Source organism: Diceros bicornis, chromosome 27 (genome assembly GCF_020826845.1).
Source record: "Diceros bicornis minor isolate mBicDic1 chromosome 27, mDicBic1.mat.cur, whole genome shotgun sequence".
NCBI classification, from domain to species: Eukaryota; Metazoa; Chordata; class Mammalia; order Perissodactyla; family Rhinocerotidae; genus Diceros; species Diceros bicornis.
In genome coordinates, this window is record NC_080766.1 from 34,280,223 (window position 1) to 34,298,073 (window position 17,851).

General features: G+C 42.8%; 1 protein-coding gene across 3 annotated transcripts in view; it reads left to right on the forward strand.

The window, feature by feature from the left end:
* ITSN1 (intersectin 1) overlaps window positions 1–17,851 on the forward strand; it is a 207,857-nt gene that overhangs the window by 144,477 nt on the left and 45,529 nt on the right. For 2 of the 3 annotated variants that reach the window (XM_058523049.1, XM_058523047.1), the window contains exons 21-26: window positions 249–408; window positions 4,025–4,230; window positions 4,980–5,062; window positions 9,125–9,291; window positions 12,507–12,552; window positions 14,855–14,976. In XM_058523049.1, the coding sequence (XP_058379032.1) occupies window positions 249–408; window positions 4,025–4,230; window positions 4,980–5,062; window positions 9,125–9,291; window positions 12,507–12,552; window positions 14,855–14,976 (784 nt within the window). The remainder of the gene's footprint in view (window positions 1–248; window positions 409–4,024; window positions 4,231–4,979; window positions 5,063–9,124; window positions 9,292–12,506; window positions 12,553–14,854; window positions 14,977–17,851) is intronic. The other variant, XM_058523048.1, reaches the window with a different exon arrangement.

The following is a 17,851-nucleotide window of genomic DNA, read 5'->3' on the forward strand; positions in this document are numbered from 1 at the left end:
CGCCGCCTCAGCATGGCTTGCCAAGCAGTGCGTCAGTGCGCGCCTGGGGTCCCTCGGGGCCGACGAACCCTGGGTCGCCGCAGCGGAGCGCGCGCACTTAACCGCTTGCGCCACCGGGCTGGCCCCCTCCCTCCTCGTTCTTGAACCTAGAAAGCCCCACAAATGTACTAGGTTTGTGTTTACTACGGGTGAAACGCTGGCACATTAGAAACTACTTGCTTTTCATGGTGGCATGCTTTTCCTTCCAGGTGGCCCACCAGCACAAATGAGAAACAAGAAACTGATAACTGGGACGCGTGGGCAGCCCAGCCCTCTCTCACCGTTCCGAGCGCTGGCCAGTTAAGGCAGAGGTCGGCGTTTACTCCAGCCACGGCCACCGGCTCCTCCCCGTCTCCTGTTTTAGGCCAGGTAAAAGCAGTCAATGGGAGTGTGAAAACCTAGCATGCCCTAGAGTACTGACAGATTCAGCAGATGCCTGTTGATGGTGTCATGTAGAAGACAGCCTCATTATATGTATGGCGTCACCTGGCAGTGCGGGATCCAGTTCACGTTTTCCCAGGAACCAGGAGTATATTGTGAATAGTGAGAGTTCAGAGATGGGTAATCAGAGAAGCTTCACTGAAGAAGTGGCATTTGAACTGCATCTTGAACAATGGATAAGGTCTTATTAGGAAATACAGAGGGCTGACATATGAGACAGAAATACTGTGAGGACAGGCTTTAAGGTAGGAAATCAGAGTGTGTGGGGAAAATCATGGGTCAGTCCATTTGGCTAGACCATTGAGCAGTTATTGCAAAAGATTGTAGGTTAATGGAAATGTCTTAAATACCCTACTAAGAAAGAATAATTTCTGAAAGGATAAAGATGGTTATTCTCAGTATTTCTATTTTTATTTAATACAGTAAAGATAAAGAAATAAACTTTCTATAAATAATCAAACCAAACAAGAGCAAATGCCTATCTAGCAGGCACTTGGGGGTCAGGGGCAGTTTCTGATCTGGTACAACCAGCTTGAACGTGGGCTCTAGGCGGATTCATGTGGAGGTGGTGTGCAGGAAGATTCAAGTGGGGACATTGGGGCAGCGACACCAGTTACAGAGGGTGGAGTCATAATGCCTGAGGGAGCAAATAGAGTAGGAAAGAGGTCTAGGAATGAGGAAGAGATTTGACCTTAAAGAGAAACAAGGAATTGAAGAAGAAATTGATTTTTAGTTCGAGGGAAGGGTTAGTTTTTAGATGTGTTATGTTTAAGGTGAAAGTGAGACACCCAGGTAGTCCTGTCTGGCAGGCAATTGGAACATAGATCAGATCTAAGGAAACGTGTGAAATCTTCGAAGGAGAGAGAATGTAGGGAGAAAATGGAAATACCCAGACCGTGTGCGTTCTGTCACCGGGAAGAAGAGCAGCTGCCAACAGGGGTGGATCTTTCCTTTGCCTCTGTCCCAGCTCAGCGGTTAGCACGTGTCTCATGCTCAGTGGTGCTGACTCAGTGGTAGAGAAGGGGACAGCTTCCAGAAAGTTGGGGGGTGCTCATATTATTAAAGGCAGTGGTCAGGGCAAAGAAGAGACCATTCGGTATGGCAAGTAGAATGTATCTGTGACCTGGGAACGAGTAGAATAAACCAGATTGCAAAGGGGAAAAGAGGAAAGGATTGGTGAGTAAGTGGAAAGATTCGTGAAAGAAAAGAGAAGGAGCAGAGTGGAGCGGGGCATTGGGAAAGGCATGACCCAACCATGTTGCCTCATGTTGGAGAAAGGGACTGAGAAGTCAAGTACCAGAGAATATAATTGGTGTAAGGTGGAAGCAGCATTAAAATCACAGAGAAGAAAGCGGGATTCTTTGTCTTCTGGGAGAGGAAGGGTGAAGAGGTTGGGAAAAGATAAAGGAGGGAAAGAAGTTCAGGTTGTGCTCCAGGCCCACATTCTCAGGAGGGGACCCTGAGGGCCTGTGGAGTATGCAACATAGGAATTCAGCAAAGGAGAATGCAGGGTTGCTTGGCTTAATTTAACCTGAATCTGTAAGTGGTCATGGCACGTTGTCTTAGCTTTCTGCAGCAATACTTCACAGTTTGGAAATGGAAATGATAGTAGTAATAAAAGCTACAGCTACTATCATGATTATTACTGTCATAGCAACACTATGGATAGATCTTATGAAACTTCCTTGACAACCTTTTGAAGAAAGTATCTCTGTTTTATAGATGTGGAAACTGAGGCCTAGAGAGATTAAACAATTGCCCAAGGTCACAAAATTAGTAGTGACAGGCTTGGGACTCAAATGCAGAGTCCCTGTTCTGTCCGACCCCAGGCTGAGTTATTCGGGTGTATCCCTGTGGAAGATTGACAAGACAGGCACAGGGAAGATTGCTCAGGGTGAGAGATTCTGAAATACCAATGAGAGCACAGCTGAAATGGCTGACCCAGGGGTCTATTCGTGGTAGAGAAATAAATGGAGATGGCCGAGAGGATTAGACAATACAGAAGAGCTATGAGATCCATGGCTGTGAGGGTATGAGGCCCTGTGAGTGCGAGAAAGGAGAATGGAAGGCAAAGAATAGATGGTCCTGGGCAGTGTTTGAAACCCAGAGACACCTCCTCAGTTCTGAGGGTTTGAAAGAGCGTACAGGTGAAATGGAAGGAAATGGGATGTCTTAGGTTTAAGAAGGTGAGAACCCGTGACGACCAGGATTTAGAAGTTATCGACGTGGATGCTGAAACTATTTGACCTGTCATAAATTCTCTATTTATCAGATGTAATCATAATTAAATGTCAACACGGAAATAACTTATAAAGGCAAGTACAAATTGGTACTGGATGAACTGTCTTTGGCCATTATCCTTTGTTGCTGTCCATTTACATATGTGATTGACAGTTGACATTGCTGTATTTTTTAGTAATGTTTTAAGATATTGTAATGGTTTTATATTATAGTTTTTAAAAAGATAATGAATGCCTCACCCTGCCTTTCCAGCCTCGTCTCCTACCGCACTCCTCCATGAAAGTAGGCTACACACACCCCCGGATTGTGCTCCTCTTCCTGGACCCTTTGCAGTGTACCGCGTTGAGGCCTTTGCCCATGCTGTGCCCTCGGCCTGGAGTGCCCTTCCTCCGAAGCCCTAGCTTTCAAAATCCTTCTCGTCCTTCAAGGCCCAGCTCCAGTGCTGCCTCCTCTGGGAAATGTTCCCTGTTGCCCTCAGGCAGAATTCATCCCTCATCTCTCTCTGTTCCCCCAGTGAATAGTTGGAACCTCTTATTAGCGTATTTCATTCTGCCATGTGGTATACATAGTTGCTTGTATCTCTTTCTTCCCCAGTACCTGTGAGTTCCTTGGTAATAATATCATACTGTCCATTTTTATAGTGCTTTATAAAGGTTAATAAAGTGTTTTAACCTAAATTATTTTGGGGAGGCAGAGATGGCATTTTATTTATCTTTGTAGCCCCACAGTGCCTTGCATATAGGTGTACAATAATTTCTGCTTACAATGGAGTTATGCTAACCAAACCCCTGTTTCTCTAAAAAGGAGCTAAAACAAGCCCAATCCAATGCAAGGCATGTTTCCCTGTCCCTAAACTAAGATATCCGTTAATTATCTTTTGAGATTTCGTAAGGTTTCTGCTCTTGTATTAATCCTCCACTAAAAATCCAAATCAGATTGGAAATGGTGGGGGGGAGGGGATACCCTGGGCAATCTGAGAGTTAAAATAGAACCAAAATATAAAAGACACACAACCAGGTGCAACAGAATAAATCCGACATCCTGGCTTGTTTAAATAGAGAGTTCTAGATGGCCAGGCAATGGCTGTGTGAATAGGCTGGCAGGTTTTCGCCTCCACTTTTGGAAATAAACAGTTACTGAGAAACAATGCAGTGTCTAGCACCCTGGTGTGCTGAAGCGGGGTCTTTGTGGCCGTGTGTGTGCCCACGTGTGCTTATTGGAGAGGAGGTGCCAGCGTTCGTGTCGCCTGAGTTGATAACAAATCACGAAGTAACCAGAGGTCTTTTATGTTATTCCACACAAGGGTGAGAAGGTGGAGGGGCTACAAGCGCAAGCCCTGTATCCGTGGAGAGCCAAAAAAGACAACCACTTAAACTTTAACAAAAACGATGTCATCACCGTCCTGGAACAGCAAGACATGTGGTGGTTTGGAGAAGTTCAAGGTCAGAAGGGTTGGTTCCCCAAGTCTTACGTGAAACTCATTTCAGGGCCCGTAAGGAAATCGACAAGGTATTTTTGTGTTTATCTGCTTCTATTAGATGAAAACAATGTTAGGCATTAAATTATTGCTTGCACTTGTTAAGATTCACAGATAGGAGTTGCAGGATTATTTTATCTTCTTGATCTTTTAACTGCGAAAGAGTACGTGTCAACAGAAGGGAGCTTCTTACAGATAAATTGGTCACTTTTTTTTCACTTGTGGAAGCCTGTGTATCTTGCTTTTCATTGAATTATGCAAGAGGGAATTCTACTCTGAGACCTAGAACATTCTTCTGAGTTTGTGGGAGATTTGTCTCTCTTCATGCTTACTACTCAGTACTGTGCCAGGTACACATGAATTCTTAGAGGCCCAAAGCATTTGGGGGAATAATTGGAAGCATGAATTATCTTCCTCATTAGGGTCTTATTGTAGCACGGAACGTTAACAAGGTTGTTGTTTAATTATTCCAACCATATAGATGTTCAAAACAAATTACGAGCTTTAAGAAGATAAAAATATCAGATGAGAATCCATCAGTCGTGCTTTGAAATAGACCAATACGTTGGCTGTGTATCTAGCACAGCAAAGTGCTAAAAGACAGGAATGTGAGCTAGAATCTTGCTTCTGTAGCACCTTATCATGTGTTTTAACTTAGCCAAGTGCAACTATTTCAGCTGTGGATTGTTCAAAGTTTTAAACATTAAACAGTTTTAAAAGAGAAAAATCAGTGTCATCTTTTAAGATAAAAATTAAAATGCTCTTTTTTCGCCTCTTTCAGCATGGAATCCGGTTCTTCCGACAGTCCTGCCTGTCTAAAGAGAGTAGCTTCCCCTGCAGCCAAGCCAGCCGTTTCAGGAGAAGGTGAGAATCTGAGTCAAATATATCCTGTAGGAAGTCGTGGAAATTACGTAATACAAACAGTAAATGTTTGAAACACGATTGGATTTCGTTTTAAAATAGACTACGTTAATTTATGTTCAGTATATTAAACTCTAAGGTAAAGTGAAAGTTTAGCTCATTACAAAATCAAAGTGCTTTATGGAGACTTTCAAAATACCATCAGATATATTGATGATTAAAACTGAATTTTCTAATTATATTTTATTATGAGTCCTTTGATTTTTGAAAGAGGCCCATCAGTCACTAAGGGTCAGGTTTTCTGAGCATGTCTTTAGCTGAGTTGTGGTTGTGTCTGTTCTTGGCTTATAGATAAGTGTTTTGTTTTAAAACCGTTAATACACAGTCCCGTAACACTGTCACAGCACCATCACTGCCATTGGTACCACCCCAACCGAAGCAGAAGTTCAGTTTCCATGTTCCACATAAATAACCAAACCAGATTATTTAGGCCTAAAAAATTCCTTTTGAATGTTTATTACGCAAGCAATTGCTTTATTTCCGGGTCTTTACTTTGTGACATAATCCTAAGGATTATATATGCCAATATATGGTATGGGTTTAAAAATGAACAAAACCTACATAATTTGGGCTCTAATGGTAAAAATCTCATGGCTTTTCTACATTCAGCTTAGCCATTATCCTAGTACTAACTGAAGGGTGCTACCCGAGTCAGACGGGCTCTCTGTCCAGAAGTCTGAACCAATATCTACCCAATTATATAGTAATTTTTCATGAGTTCCTTGAATAAATTATATGAGGATAGAATGTTTTATTTAGTTTGTTTGCCATTAGGAGATGGTTGCATTCCTTAGAAACCTTGCCTTATGAAAGATAGAATTATTGAAATAGTTGTTCCAATGGAGATGGCAAGAATTAAGGTTTAATGGTATTTCATACTCAGAGTAACAAAGTTACTTTCTCAAGAGGAGTTTTAGAATTTTCTTTTTTAGTTGATAGGTATAGCTGTAGAACCTCATCATCCCTAAACAAATCCAGCCTTTTATTGCATCCAGTTTTTGCTCTTACCTCCAAAACAATCGTTAGCATAGTTCTCATTGTACATTCTTATCATCTTAATGACTTTTTCTCCACTGTTAGAACAAGGCAAAAAGCTCTTTTAAACACAGCATGTGCAGTCAGTATTGTATAAAGCAGATTGTGACACCCCATCCCTCCAAATTCAGTGTGTTGTATCCAATTAAATCTTATTGGAGGCCAGAGTTTATATTCTGGCTCTCTTACCTAGTAACCATATATTTTGGTCATGCCTTAACTTCCTCATCTGTAAAGTGGGCATAATAACCACCCCTTGAAGAAGCAAATTATTACGAGGATTATGAGATAATATGTATAAAGCTTTTAGAATAAAGGGCAGTAAATGTCTGCTACTTTTACTTCCTTTTTGCTTCATTTACTGGATTATTGATAGAGCCCCTTAACGCAGTGAGCCTTCTCATCTAACAGCAGCGTTGATAAATGTCGATTTGTTTTGAAACATGTACAGAGACCTCGACACTTGAGGCCTCAATTAAATAGGTCACAGGTGAACCACACATGTACTTAAAGTTGGGCAACAGAAGTGAGTTAAATTTTAATCTTAGTTGACATTTATTGCATCCATTTTGAAGTGATTTAGGTATTAAAATATTGGAAAGGATTGCTAGCATTCCGGAGGGGTGTGGAAGGACACTGGAGTTTGAAATTCCGAGAAAAGCTATTTACGTATATTAATGAGCTGCTTATTAATGCTACATTGAATGTAATCAAATTTAAAATAAACCATAAACCAGATTAAATAGAGTGTCACTTTGGGTAGCTCTTAAAATATCGGCTTGGGGATGGCCGCTGCCCTGGGGTAGATGTCTCATGAAGAGGGCCTAAGTGGTGAGGGGCCACTGCGCATCCGTCCTTGTGTGTCCTGGTTTTCACTGAATCCAGAGGCAGCTTCACAGATGCCTGTGTCACAGCAGGGCAAGTACAGCCCCAGCCTTCCCGGTCTCCTTGGTGTCTTATACTGCACTATTAAGTTCAGCCAGAGTTCATGCTTCTGAAGTTTCTTAAGCATTTTGAAAGTTACTTCAAAATTTGGATCCATCTTTGAGAAAGTGACTTTTAAGTGCAAGCATCACTGGGAAAAGTATTGATTGCCAAGGCTCCTATCTTAAATGGCCAAACATGAGCTAAGGAACAAGTCACAGAGCAAAATGAAAAGGGAAGGGTCAGAATATTGAGAAATCAGAAAAAGGAATATATGAGTGGAAAAAGAATGCGCTTGTTAAAGCTGCCGAACTTTGATTCCCTTGTGCGGGAAATCATTTTTCCACTGCTAACTGCGGAGGTGTACGTTACCAGCGCTGGAGGGCTAAAGACAGAGAGTCTTCTGTTCTCCCTCGCACACGCGGGCGACCTTGTGTCTGCCGTGGGGCTCAGCGCTCACCCGCAGTCGCTGCTGGCTCTGCCTACAGGTCCGCGCTGCTGAAGATGAAGCTCGTGGCAAGTTCTCTCATGTTGTAGAGCTGCCCACATTAGCACACGTGTTAGGGGGTTTTGTTTTTTGTGTATTTATTTTAGCTTTCATTAGGGCCTGCAGAGGGTCTTATAATTAGCCAAAGGATTCCTTCATGCTAAATTTCTGCCTATTAATTAACATTAGGCTCTGCATCTGAAGACCATCGTCTGAAATTTCAGCGGGAAGCATACATCACGCATCATAAAAATGAACTTTTTGAGAAATTGGTGATTTTTTTATTGCTTTTTAAAAAGTATACAAAAAACTAGGATGAAATGGAGAAAAAGTGGAAACAAGAAACTTATGTTCATCTTTCTTTATATCTTTTATCCTATGTCTAGAGTTTTGTGTCTGGTGATCTGAGAGTGTGACTTGGTTCTAAGCCTTAGTAAAATCAGCTATTTATAATTAAAAAGAAAAATTTCCTCTGGAATGTTCACACTTCACTTTCAAGACGGTAAAGAACATTAGTTCTTATCCTTTAAGACTAAATTACATGAGTAATAAAATCTAAGATACTGTGATTTGTCTTTTCAACTTAATCAGAAAGGCTTGACTATTTTCTGGAATTGAGTAGACTTTGCTTTTATCATCAGTCCACTCAACCTGTTTACGAGCTTAAATGACAAGTAGATACCCATTTCGAACTAAATAATGTAGGGGCCTGCCCGGTGGCATAGGGGTTAAGTGCACGCACTCCACTTCAGTGGCCCGGGGTTCAGATCCCAGGTGCACACTGATGCACCACTTGTCAAGCCATGCTGTGGCGGCGTCGCATATAAAGTAGAGGAAGATGGGCACAGATGTTAGTCCAAGGCCAATCTTCCTTGGCAAAAAGAGGAAGATTGGCATTGGAAGTTAGCTCAGGGCCGATCTTCCTCACAAAAAAAAAAAAAAGAAAGAAAATGAACTAAATAATGTATATTTTTTATTTTGTGTTCTAACAGCTTCCTGCCATCTGGGTATATGGCACAATAAGACATAAGTTTTCACTTAGACACTTGAAAAATGAAATATCTGTCTTATTTAATTTACATGAAGGATATACCATATCTAAAGATTTTCTAAAATTGTGACTTGGTACCCTCAAAACCGAAAGATATTTGATGTGCCTGCATGGGAATGCATCTAACCCAGTGCTCAGCACAATGGAAGTACTCAGTAAATATCAAAGTAAATGTAAAAACTAATTTCATTTAAAAGGATATCATGACGTTAAATCGAGATCACTCTTGGGCAGTCCTCAGTGTCGATAGACATGCATTTGGTTTTTTTGTTCCTGTGGCTGGGTCTTCACAGGAATTGTCTCTCTGTCTACAGTTACTGAATTTTTATGAACAACTGGGGACTTTGAGCCCGGGTGTCCTGCAACTCTGTGTTTTATCTGTGACTAGCCTTTCTCTTGAATGGATCTTATCCTAACTTCCTTATTCGTAAACTTGCTTTTGCAAAGCTATCTGGGATTTCTGTAAACAATCAAGCTCTCTCCGTATCTCAATATTTCTCCCCACCAGAATTTATTGCCATGTACACTTACGAGAGTTCTGAGCAAGGCGATTTAACCTTTCAGCAAGGGGATGTGATTTTGGTTACCAAGAAAGATGGTGACTGGTGGACGGGAACAGTGGGCGACAAGTCCGGAGTCTTCCCTTCTAACTATGTGAGGCTTAAAGATTCAGAGGTAAACCCACATTAACTGTTTCCTCTCCCTTTCTGTGCAGTGATTCTCTGCGGGGAGTCACGATGTTTGACGGTGGAACACTTTGTTGGGTTTTGCTAAGTTCTGGAACATGACAGCAAATACAGTGACTTATAATGCTTGAACTTGTCATTTGGTTCTATAGGGTAAGCCTTGGCTTCCCATAAGTAGAAGAACTCCCCGGGGCTGAGTGGAGGCTGCCTGTAATGAGGCTGGTCTGCATCAGCTGGGATAACTAACATTCAGTATTTATCTCTATTCCTGCATGTAACTGACTTAGGATTTGGAGTAAATGTTCTTGATTAGGTCTTCATGGTCACTGACTTGGGATACTTTCACACACACTTGCTGTGTGGGAAAGATACACAGCAAATATTTTGCCCATGTAAACAAAAGTAATTTGGTGATACTGGCCCCAGAATATTGGGCAGTAGAGAGTTTCTAAAATTTATATTTTTGCCTACACAGTAGGGTGACTCAAGATCTATGAGACTGGTAGATACACTTTTGGCTACACCTTAGTATCTCCGTTGATTGGGGTCTGAATTTATTTTAAATGCTGTTATGCTTATAAATTAGAAATGGCTTCCATTGTTGTTAAGTGGGGCTCTAAAAATTCAGTTGCATAACATGTGTTCTTGAGATAGTGCAAGTTTAATGAAATGGTGGGGTGGGCCTACCAGAATATGGGAGCCCGTCTTGTAGTGGCCAATTTCAGGTTAGTGAAGAATTTCAGGGTGTAAATGTAGTCATGTAACGCATCCATTATGCATAAATAAACCAACAAGAATTGGCTCTTTTTTTTTTTTTTTAATTTTTTTAAGCCTAGGCAGCCAATTCAGTTACTTTCTCTTTCTTCTCATACCTCCTAGGCACGAAGGGAAGAGGCTGGTAAAACACCTAAAGAGGCCGCTTTGTCCTATGTAAGCGAGTGGACAAAGCTTGCTCTCCCTCATTTGAATGCCGGTAGGAGGGTGGACCTGGGCTCGCCCACAGGCCCCAGTACCCACTTGGGGAGCGAGGCTGGGCCTGGTGACATGCTGCAGTGGTTGTACCACCTACAGTTCCCGGGAATAGTTTTATTTCGCTTGGGTTTATTTTTTTAGGCAGTGTCATTATTGTTGTTTTTGTTTTTCTGTTTTCCCTTGCTGTGGTCTTGAGAGCAGCTTGCTGAAATTCCCCTGGAGGGATTTGCATAAGACTGCCTACCCTTGGAGAATTTGGCAGAAGCCGCGAAGAAAGTACTTCTTCCATAAGACAGCGGGTCCCTCTGCAGACCTGGAGAGGGAGAATTAAGCTCTTCTCCAGGCCAGCCAGTTGGATCCAATAAGAATCACACAGATGATATTTCAGGGAAGTAGGGAAAAATACTCGATTTCTACTACCAGGCACGAAAACTCTTAAGTGACTTTACCTTTTGGATCAGTTAAAACACAAAAGCCATTGCTTGTAAAATATTTTAATTAATTATAGTTTTCTATAAAAAACCATCTGAAGTCAGCAAATTAAAAAATAAATATACTGTGACATATTTTAAAGGTAAGCTGAGTTGTAAGGTGCCTTCTTAACCACAGTCTTAAATTATTAGCCACAGAAGAACTAGCCGTGTTGGACTTTGGACAAACATTTAGCTACATTATATTTCATAATAATGAAAAAAATCTAAAACATCAGCTTTTTCATCTGACTTGGACACAGAGTTAAAGTATGAGGAAAATAGCCTGCCAAACGTAAAACCAGACCCAGCCTCAGATACCATGATTGCCTGTGGGCCTGGGAGAGGTTGTGCTAGCCTTGCTTACCTTCTCTGTGGGAGAAGGGCTGGGCACGTAGCCTGGGGCAGCTTTTCTCCTGCATTCCTGAGGAGTGCCAGGACAGAAGCTGGCCTTCTGTACACGTCTTAGCTTATGAGCTGACTGTAGTATTCAAAAGAGGGCACATTGAAGCTGCTTGAACTGTATCATTGGATGTTGTCAAATGCTTTGTTCTTTTTATGGAATATAGGGAGTGTCTTGTAAGCCTGTACTGGGAAAGTAACTGGTCATTTGGAATCTTGTTTCATTAGAATTTCTATATTTTGATACATAGCCTGTAAAAATAGCCAGGGAGATTGGTATTTTATAACTTTGTTAATACAGAAAGCACAATCAGAGTAAAAATTTTAACTCAATCTTCCCTGTTAAATGGTTATTAAATTTCAGTGACCAAAATAAAGGGACTATGATAAGTTGTGTTCCTGGTAGATAAATTATATATTTTTATTCTTACAGTAACTCTCATTTAGTTTCTTATGCCTTTTGTTTTGTTTTAATTGGAATACTTAATTAACTGAAAGATAGGGATGCAGGGGTGAAAATTAATTCAGAAGAAAGCCCTTTGTAATGACAGATTACAGTCTGGCCCCTGTCCTGACTCAAGGTCTCTGTTGGGTTACTCAGCTGGTTTAAAATTCCATGAGTATCCATGAAGGAATTCAACCCCAGAGCACTTTTGGAACACTTAATAGTTGGAAAAAATCTGGTCTGCTTCTATGGATTGTGCCTGCAGCGTTGATAGAGCAGTGTTTAAACAGTGTAAGATTGGGGTGGAAGGGATACACAGGAGAGCGGCCGCCTCTTTGGATAAAGAGGTGAAGGGGATGGAGAAACAGGTGTTTGAATTGCCACTGTACTGTTTAGGTTTTTTTTTAAAAAAAGAAAGCTCTAAAGCAAATGTAGCAAAATATTAATATTTTCATGTATTTAAATCTGGGTATTGGGCTCATGGATGTCTGTTAGAGTCTCTATGCTTTTTATGTGTGAAATATTTAATAATTAACCATTTGAGCATAAAGCATGAGCTTAGTGTTGAGGACTAGATTAGTGGTCTTCCTAGCGTGGCCCCCATTTGATTCTACCCAGGGATAGGACACGCCTATGCTGCACGCAGTCATATCTGAGCCCTCTGGGTCCTATAGCGCCACGTACTTGGCTGATTTTTCTCAAAGAGAGTAAAAGCTGCATGCTTTAAAGTACTTACTTTGTCGCGTGTTTTCCTGGTATCCATCCTAAAGTCAGGAGATACAGTGGTACGGTGTTTCCCAGAATGAAAAGGGGGATTCAGGGGCTCAGGTGGGTTTGTGTCATCACTAATCGTTTTTTAAGTTGCATGACCAAAACTCTTCAGTATGCAAATGAGACCTTTTGCTCTGTTTTAAGGGCTCTGGAACTGCTGGGAAAACAGGGAGTTTAGGAAAAAAACCTGGTAAGTTACAAACCCTGATGCTTATTTTTCAATGTTTTCAATGTAATTGATAGTTGCTCCCAATCTTTATTAGGGCCAGAAGCCTAAAAAAAAAGACAAAAGAATGTTTCCTCAGAGTGGTTGGAGTAGATCCTTTCCTTGAGATCCATTAGTAATTTATATATGGTTATAAAATATGGCTCTAGCTTCACACATGGGGAGTGGGGACATTACCAGACGGAATGTCCTCTTGGGTCGTGAAGAAATAACTCAGGCAAGATGGTGGGATGTTGTGATGCATGGAGCTGTAGGCTTGGGGTCACTGCTGCTTAGTCATCCTGTTATTAGGCTCAGGAAGCCCTTTTTCCTTTTCTGACAGCACATTCAGTCCCAGGACATAGATAGTGGAGATTAGAGGAGTGACAAATATTATCAGCGTGTAGGTGCTATTAATTTAGAAGCCACTGGGTGGTTTTCCTCAGGTACACGTTGAAGGTACAAAATTATAGTCATCCCTCTGAATTCAAAGTGTTTTTGTTTATTTAAACAAAATCACATGTTCTATACATAGAAGCATGAAAGAGGGAAGCAGCAGATGTGAAATGATATGGTTGGTACGGCACGACTTCCTCATCTAGGTCATCGGAGCCATTTTGCTGTTATATCCTTAGGAAATTACAGGTTGGGAAGAGTCAGCGCTATGCTGAGAGAGGGCTGTGCGTATCTGTGTCTGGTGCTCAGCTCCTGATGGGCTTACCTGGCCAGGAATAGTGGGCTCTCAGGTTGTTGTAGGATTTTAGTCAGACTCAGACATTGGACGACCTGGGTCAAATCTCTAACTGTGAGTATTCTACATTTTAAGTTGTCATTCCAAAGGGTCCAGATGGACTTAACTTTGCACTGAAACCAGCGAGCTGCTCAGGAACACAAAAGACAGAAAAGAATGTCGGGGCAGATCACTGGCTACGCCTGCCAGCTCCTTTGAGGAGTAGGAACATCTGAGGCCAAATAGGACACTAATTTGGACTTTCTCCAAACTGAAAACTCTTAGACTCTAAAGCTAGTCCTTGGTGTGTTGGGGAGAATTCTTAGCCCCAGCACAGATTTCCTAGGAAGAGCGCTCAGTAGAGCCAAGGGGTATGTAATCTGGGCTCTTTCTTGCTTCCCCTCAGCTCTCAGAAGCATCTGGCAGGGCCAGGCCTGCATCACGGCGGCCTAGTGCTCCCAGCATGGCGGCTGGCTGCTGACTGCAGAGCAGGGAATAGGGGGTTGCTAATGTGCCTCTTAGAGAGGTAGGAAATACTGTCAGAGGATGGAGCCTTTTACCTCTCTTCTTTCTTTCTATCTACCTTTACCTCACTCCTTTCTCCCTGTCAAGAACGATTATGATGGGCAGAGAGCATAGAGGAATAGAACAGTTAGTTCTGTGTCACTTCTAGAAGTTCAGAAAGCATTCGCTGCAGACACACCAGCATTCAGTCAGAGAGGGATTTTGTCTTTTCATACTCGACCTCCTGTGCCAGTAGGAATGTGCTTTTCAGAGCCTGGTCTGTGGTACTGCTGGAATTTTTCCCATGAGATTTTTAACATTCAGGAAAAGTACAGAACTCTTTACATTCTTTTCTGTGCTGAATTGTTGTTTTTGTGTAAAATCCCCATCTTAACTCCAGGTTCCTCCTTTAACTCGAAATAAAAAGAAGTAACTTGCACTGATGTGATTCCTACGTGATATTCAGGGATCACCCTCAAAATGTGAGCCCCAGAGAAAGTGGTCTTTGGATGGGGTGAGAGTCTAAAGCCACGAATTTGAATCAGCCAGTGCCACGCTCCCGACGGTTTCTGGAGAAACTGGAATTTCTCTTTTACTGTACTTGGCAGGTGCAAGAGCTTCATGAGGTCCCTTCTTCACCAATCACACTCGAGTGTACTGTGCGCTGAGCACCGTGTGGGGGCAGAGGGCGGGGTGGAGAGCAATGAGGCCCAGCTGTTGGCCTCAGGGTGTTCACGGTAATTGTGGGAGCGGCTGGGACAGAAGGTGCGGGAATTGGGGGAAGGAAGGGGTTCGTGGAGGGAAGTTGGTAAGTTCGAGAGATGATGAGGGACTGCTAGAGCAGGCTGGGCAGAACCAAAAGATCAAGCCCTCAACCACTGCATTTGCGCTGTAGGTCATAGAACAGCAGGTGATCGAGCCTTTTAGAGAACCAGCCCCAATACATGGGCTTTGATGATGTTAATCTGTGAGCGTGGGAGGTGGCTGTGTCTCCTTCGCATCTCCTTCTCCTGACTCTAACAGTGCACCACAATGTTTGATCTTGTCTTTCAGAAATCGCCCAGGTTATTGCCTGCTACACTGCTACCGGTCCGGAGCAGCTTACCCTGGCCCCTGGTCAGCTGATTTTGATCCGAAAAAAGAACCCAGGTGGATGGTGGGAAGGAGAGCTTCAAGTTAGTGTCTTTTCCATTTGTTTAAAATTCTCTGTCCAAATTTGAATACACAAAATCTCAAAGGGCCGTGATTTCATTGCAAAGTACAAATAACCCCACACTGCCTAAATCCTGTGTTTGGAGAGCAAGAGATACCACTTTATCTGAATCTATTTATGTCCTAAGCTTCGGACAGCCAGTAGCAGAATTGGAGAGCTAAGGATTCTTCTGAAGATTTCTCCAAATCCGTTTGGTTCCTGAGTTCAGATAGTGAATGTTGGGATAGTGAGAATTCCTGACGATGGACACCTGTGTAGAGTCATCCTTCAGTGTCGTGGTATTGTAGAAGCAGAACTTTCCATCAGTGGCATTATAAGGTGTGGTATATTAGCAGGCTGCTTTGCGTTCAAAGCCACGCGGCTATATCACTACATTTTTAGTTCCCGTGTGTGTGTGTGTGTCCGTCCTCAGTTCACTGTTTTGTTCAGGCAAACCTTGGTCAAGGAGGGAAAGGTCTGTATTGTGGTGAGCTGAGGAAAGGAATGGTACCTTTCTGTGCATATGGGGCAGCTAATTAAAAAATAAAGTGTCAGAAGAGTACAGAGTGAGCTGGTGGACTGAAGAAATGTATCGTGGCCAGAATGGAAGGCACAGCCTGGAGTGGAGCAAAGGTGAAACTTGCCCTGGGGAGCTCGCTGCTGGGCAGCCATAAAAACACTGTCCAGCCGGGCTGACCAGATACATCTTACTGGCTCAGGAATCTGACCTTTGGGATCTCGGGATCCACTCTTCTTTTTAACCTGTCTGCTCCTTCACTGGGTGAGGAGAAGCCTTCTTCAGACCGGTGGGTTGCATTCCCTGTGTAGAGTCGTGCTGTCGTCCCCTAATTGGCCTTCTGAGCCATAGGTCACTCTCCTCTTCTGAAGACTTGAGTGACTCCCACTGCCCTTCCTCCTCAGCCTGCTGGCGAGAGCTTCCCACAAGTGCCTCCTTCCCTCATCAGCCATACACCTTACCAGTCTTACCCCTCATCGACGACATCTCCACTCCAGCCTCATTTGGTGATCTGCTCTCTTGAGAACAGTCAACAGCCCAGACCCTTGTGCTTCGCTGCCTTGCTCATCACATGTCTCCTCAAGTGGTGGTCCCACCTCTCTCCCATTCCTCAAGAGCTGGCCAAATCCCACTTCTTCTGGAAGCTTTCTGTGACCATCACACCAGAAGTGACATCTCCTTCCCTTAAACTATGATGGCCCTAATGCCTGCACCACTCTGGGTATTTAATATTGATGCTGGTATTATTGTTTAGCTTTCCATGCATATTTCTTATTTCCGCATGTAGGTTATCAGCTCCTTGAAGGCAGCAACCATGGTTTTTCATCCTCACACTCCTAGTACCTTGTTGAAAAGAGAGTTTTGAGTGGTTCTTGCAATCCGCAGTAAAGTGGGTAAATTGCATAGCCAGAGGGCTTTTGGTGCCTGAACCAGGGTTTCTCTCGTGGTGGACACACAAATGAGAGAATTGCCAGTGAACTCTGCATTCTGCCCTTGTGAAACAGCAGGGGTGGGGGAAATAGTGGAGTCACTTGAGCCTTATGGCAGGATGCTAGATAGATACGCATGTGGGGACTTGTACATGAGTGGCGTCGATCATCAGCAGATTCACTGCAAAAATAAAAGCATTGGTCCTTGAGCCAAGGGCATGAAGTCTGTCAGACCACAGGGAAAGTGAAATTTGATCTGCGTTCTAAAAGTAAGCCAGAAGTATCCTTCTTGACAAATTGCCAGGCGGGAAGGCAGAGGAAAGATGGCAAAAGATTCCTTTTCTCTTAATTTTATTTCCTTATTTTTGGCATAGGTAATACGTTCACATAGTTTAAAATTCAAAAGTTACAAAAGGGGATTCAAATGTCTCCCTTCCACCCCTGTCCCCAAAGGGAACTGTCTTTATGAGAGCCTTGCTTCTAGAGATATCGTGTGTGTGTGTGTGTGTGTGAGAGGGCATGTGCGCACATGTGTATGCACGTACACATGTGTAAATTGTGTTGAGTTCTCTGTTCCTGCTGGTATGCAGAAGCGTAGTTATGACTTCTCATGAACCCTAACTAGAGTCTTTTCCATCTCATACAATTGTGTCCTGATTGCGAGTCTCCGCTCACCATCTTTGTTATAAGTTCCTCCATATCCTGTACTATCCCTTTCCAACAACACCTGTGTGCGAACTCTACGTGAATGGATCTTGTGTTGAATTAGATTCAAGTCAAGGAGAAACAAATGGCAGTGAAGAGTGTGGCTGTGGTCATCACGTAGGCCTGGTGGCCTTTGAAAACAATGTCAAGTCTAGACTCCTTGTGTTCTATATCTATTGTGTGTACATTGCCTTATGTCTACGGTTGTCTATTATCCACAGAAAGGGCGCAGACGTGAGTATGAATCTTGGCTTGTCATTAACTAGCCTGTAACTTTGGGATTTTCACTTTTCTGAGCCTCTCTCTCTTTTTTTTTTTTTTTTGAGGAAGATTAGCCCTGAGCTAACATCTGTTGCCAATCTTCTTTTTGCTGAGGAAGATTGGCCCTGGGCTAACATCCATGCCCGTTGTCCTCCGCTTTATTTGGGACGCTGCCACAGCATAGCTTGATAAGCGGTGTGTCAGTCTGTGCCTGGGATCCAAACCCACGAACCCCAGGCCGCTGAAGCGGAGTGTGTGAATTTAACTGCTGTGCTGCCTGGCTGGCCCAGAGCCTCACTTTTTTTATCTGGGAAACGGGAATAGTAATAGTATCATCCTTCTGGAATTGTCATGCAGATAAGGTGCTTAGCACAGGCCTGGCTCATAAAAAGCACCCAGTAAGTGTTGACTGCTATTATTATTATTATTAATTATTATTATTCCTA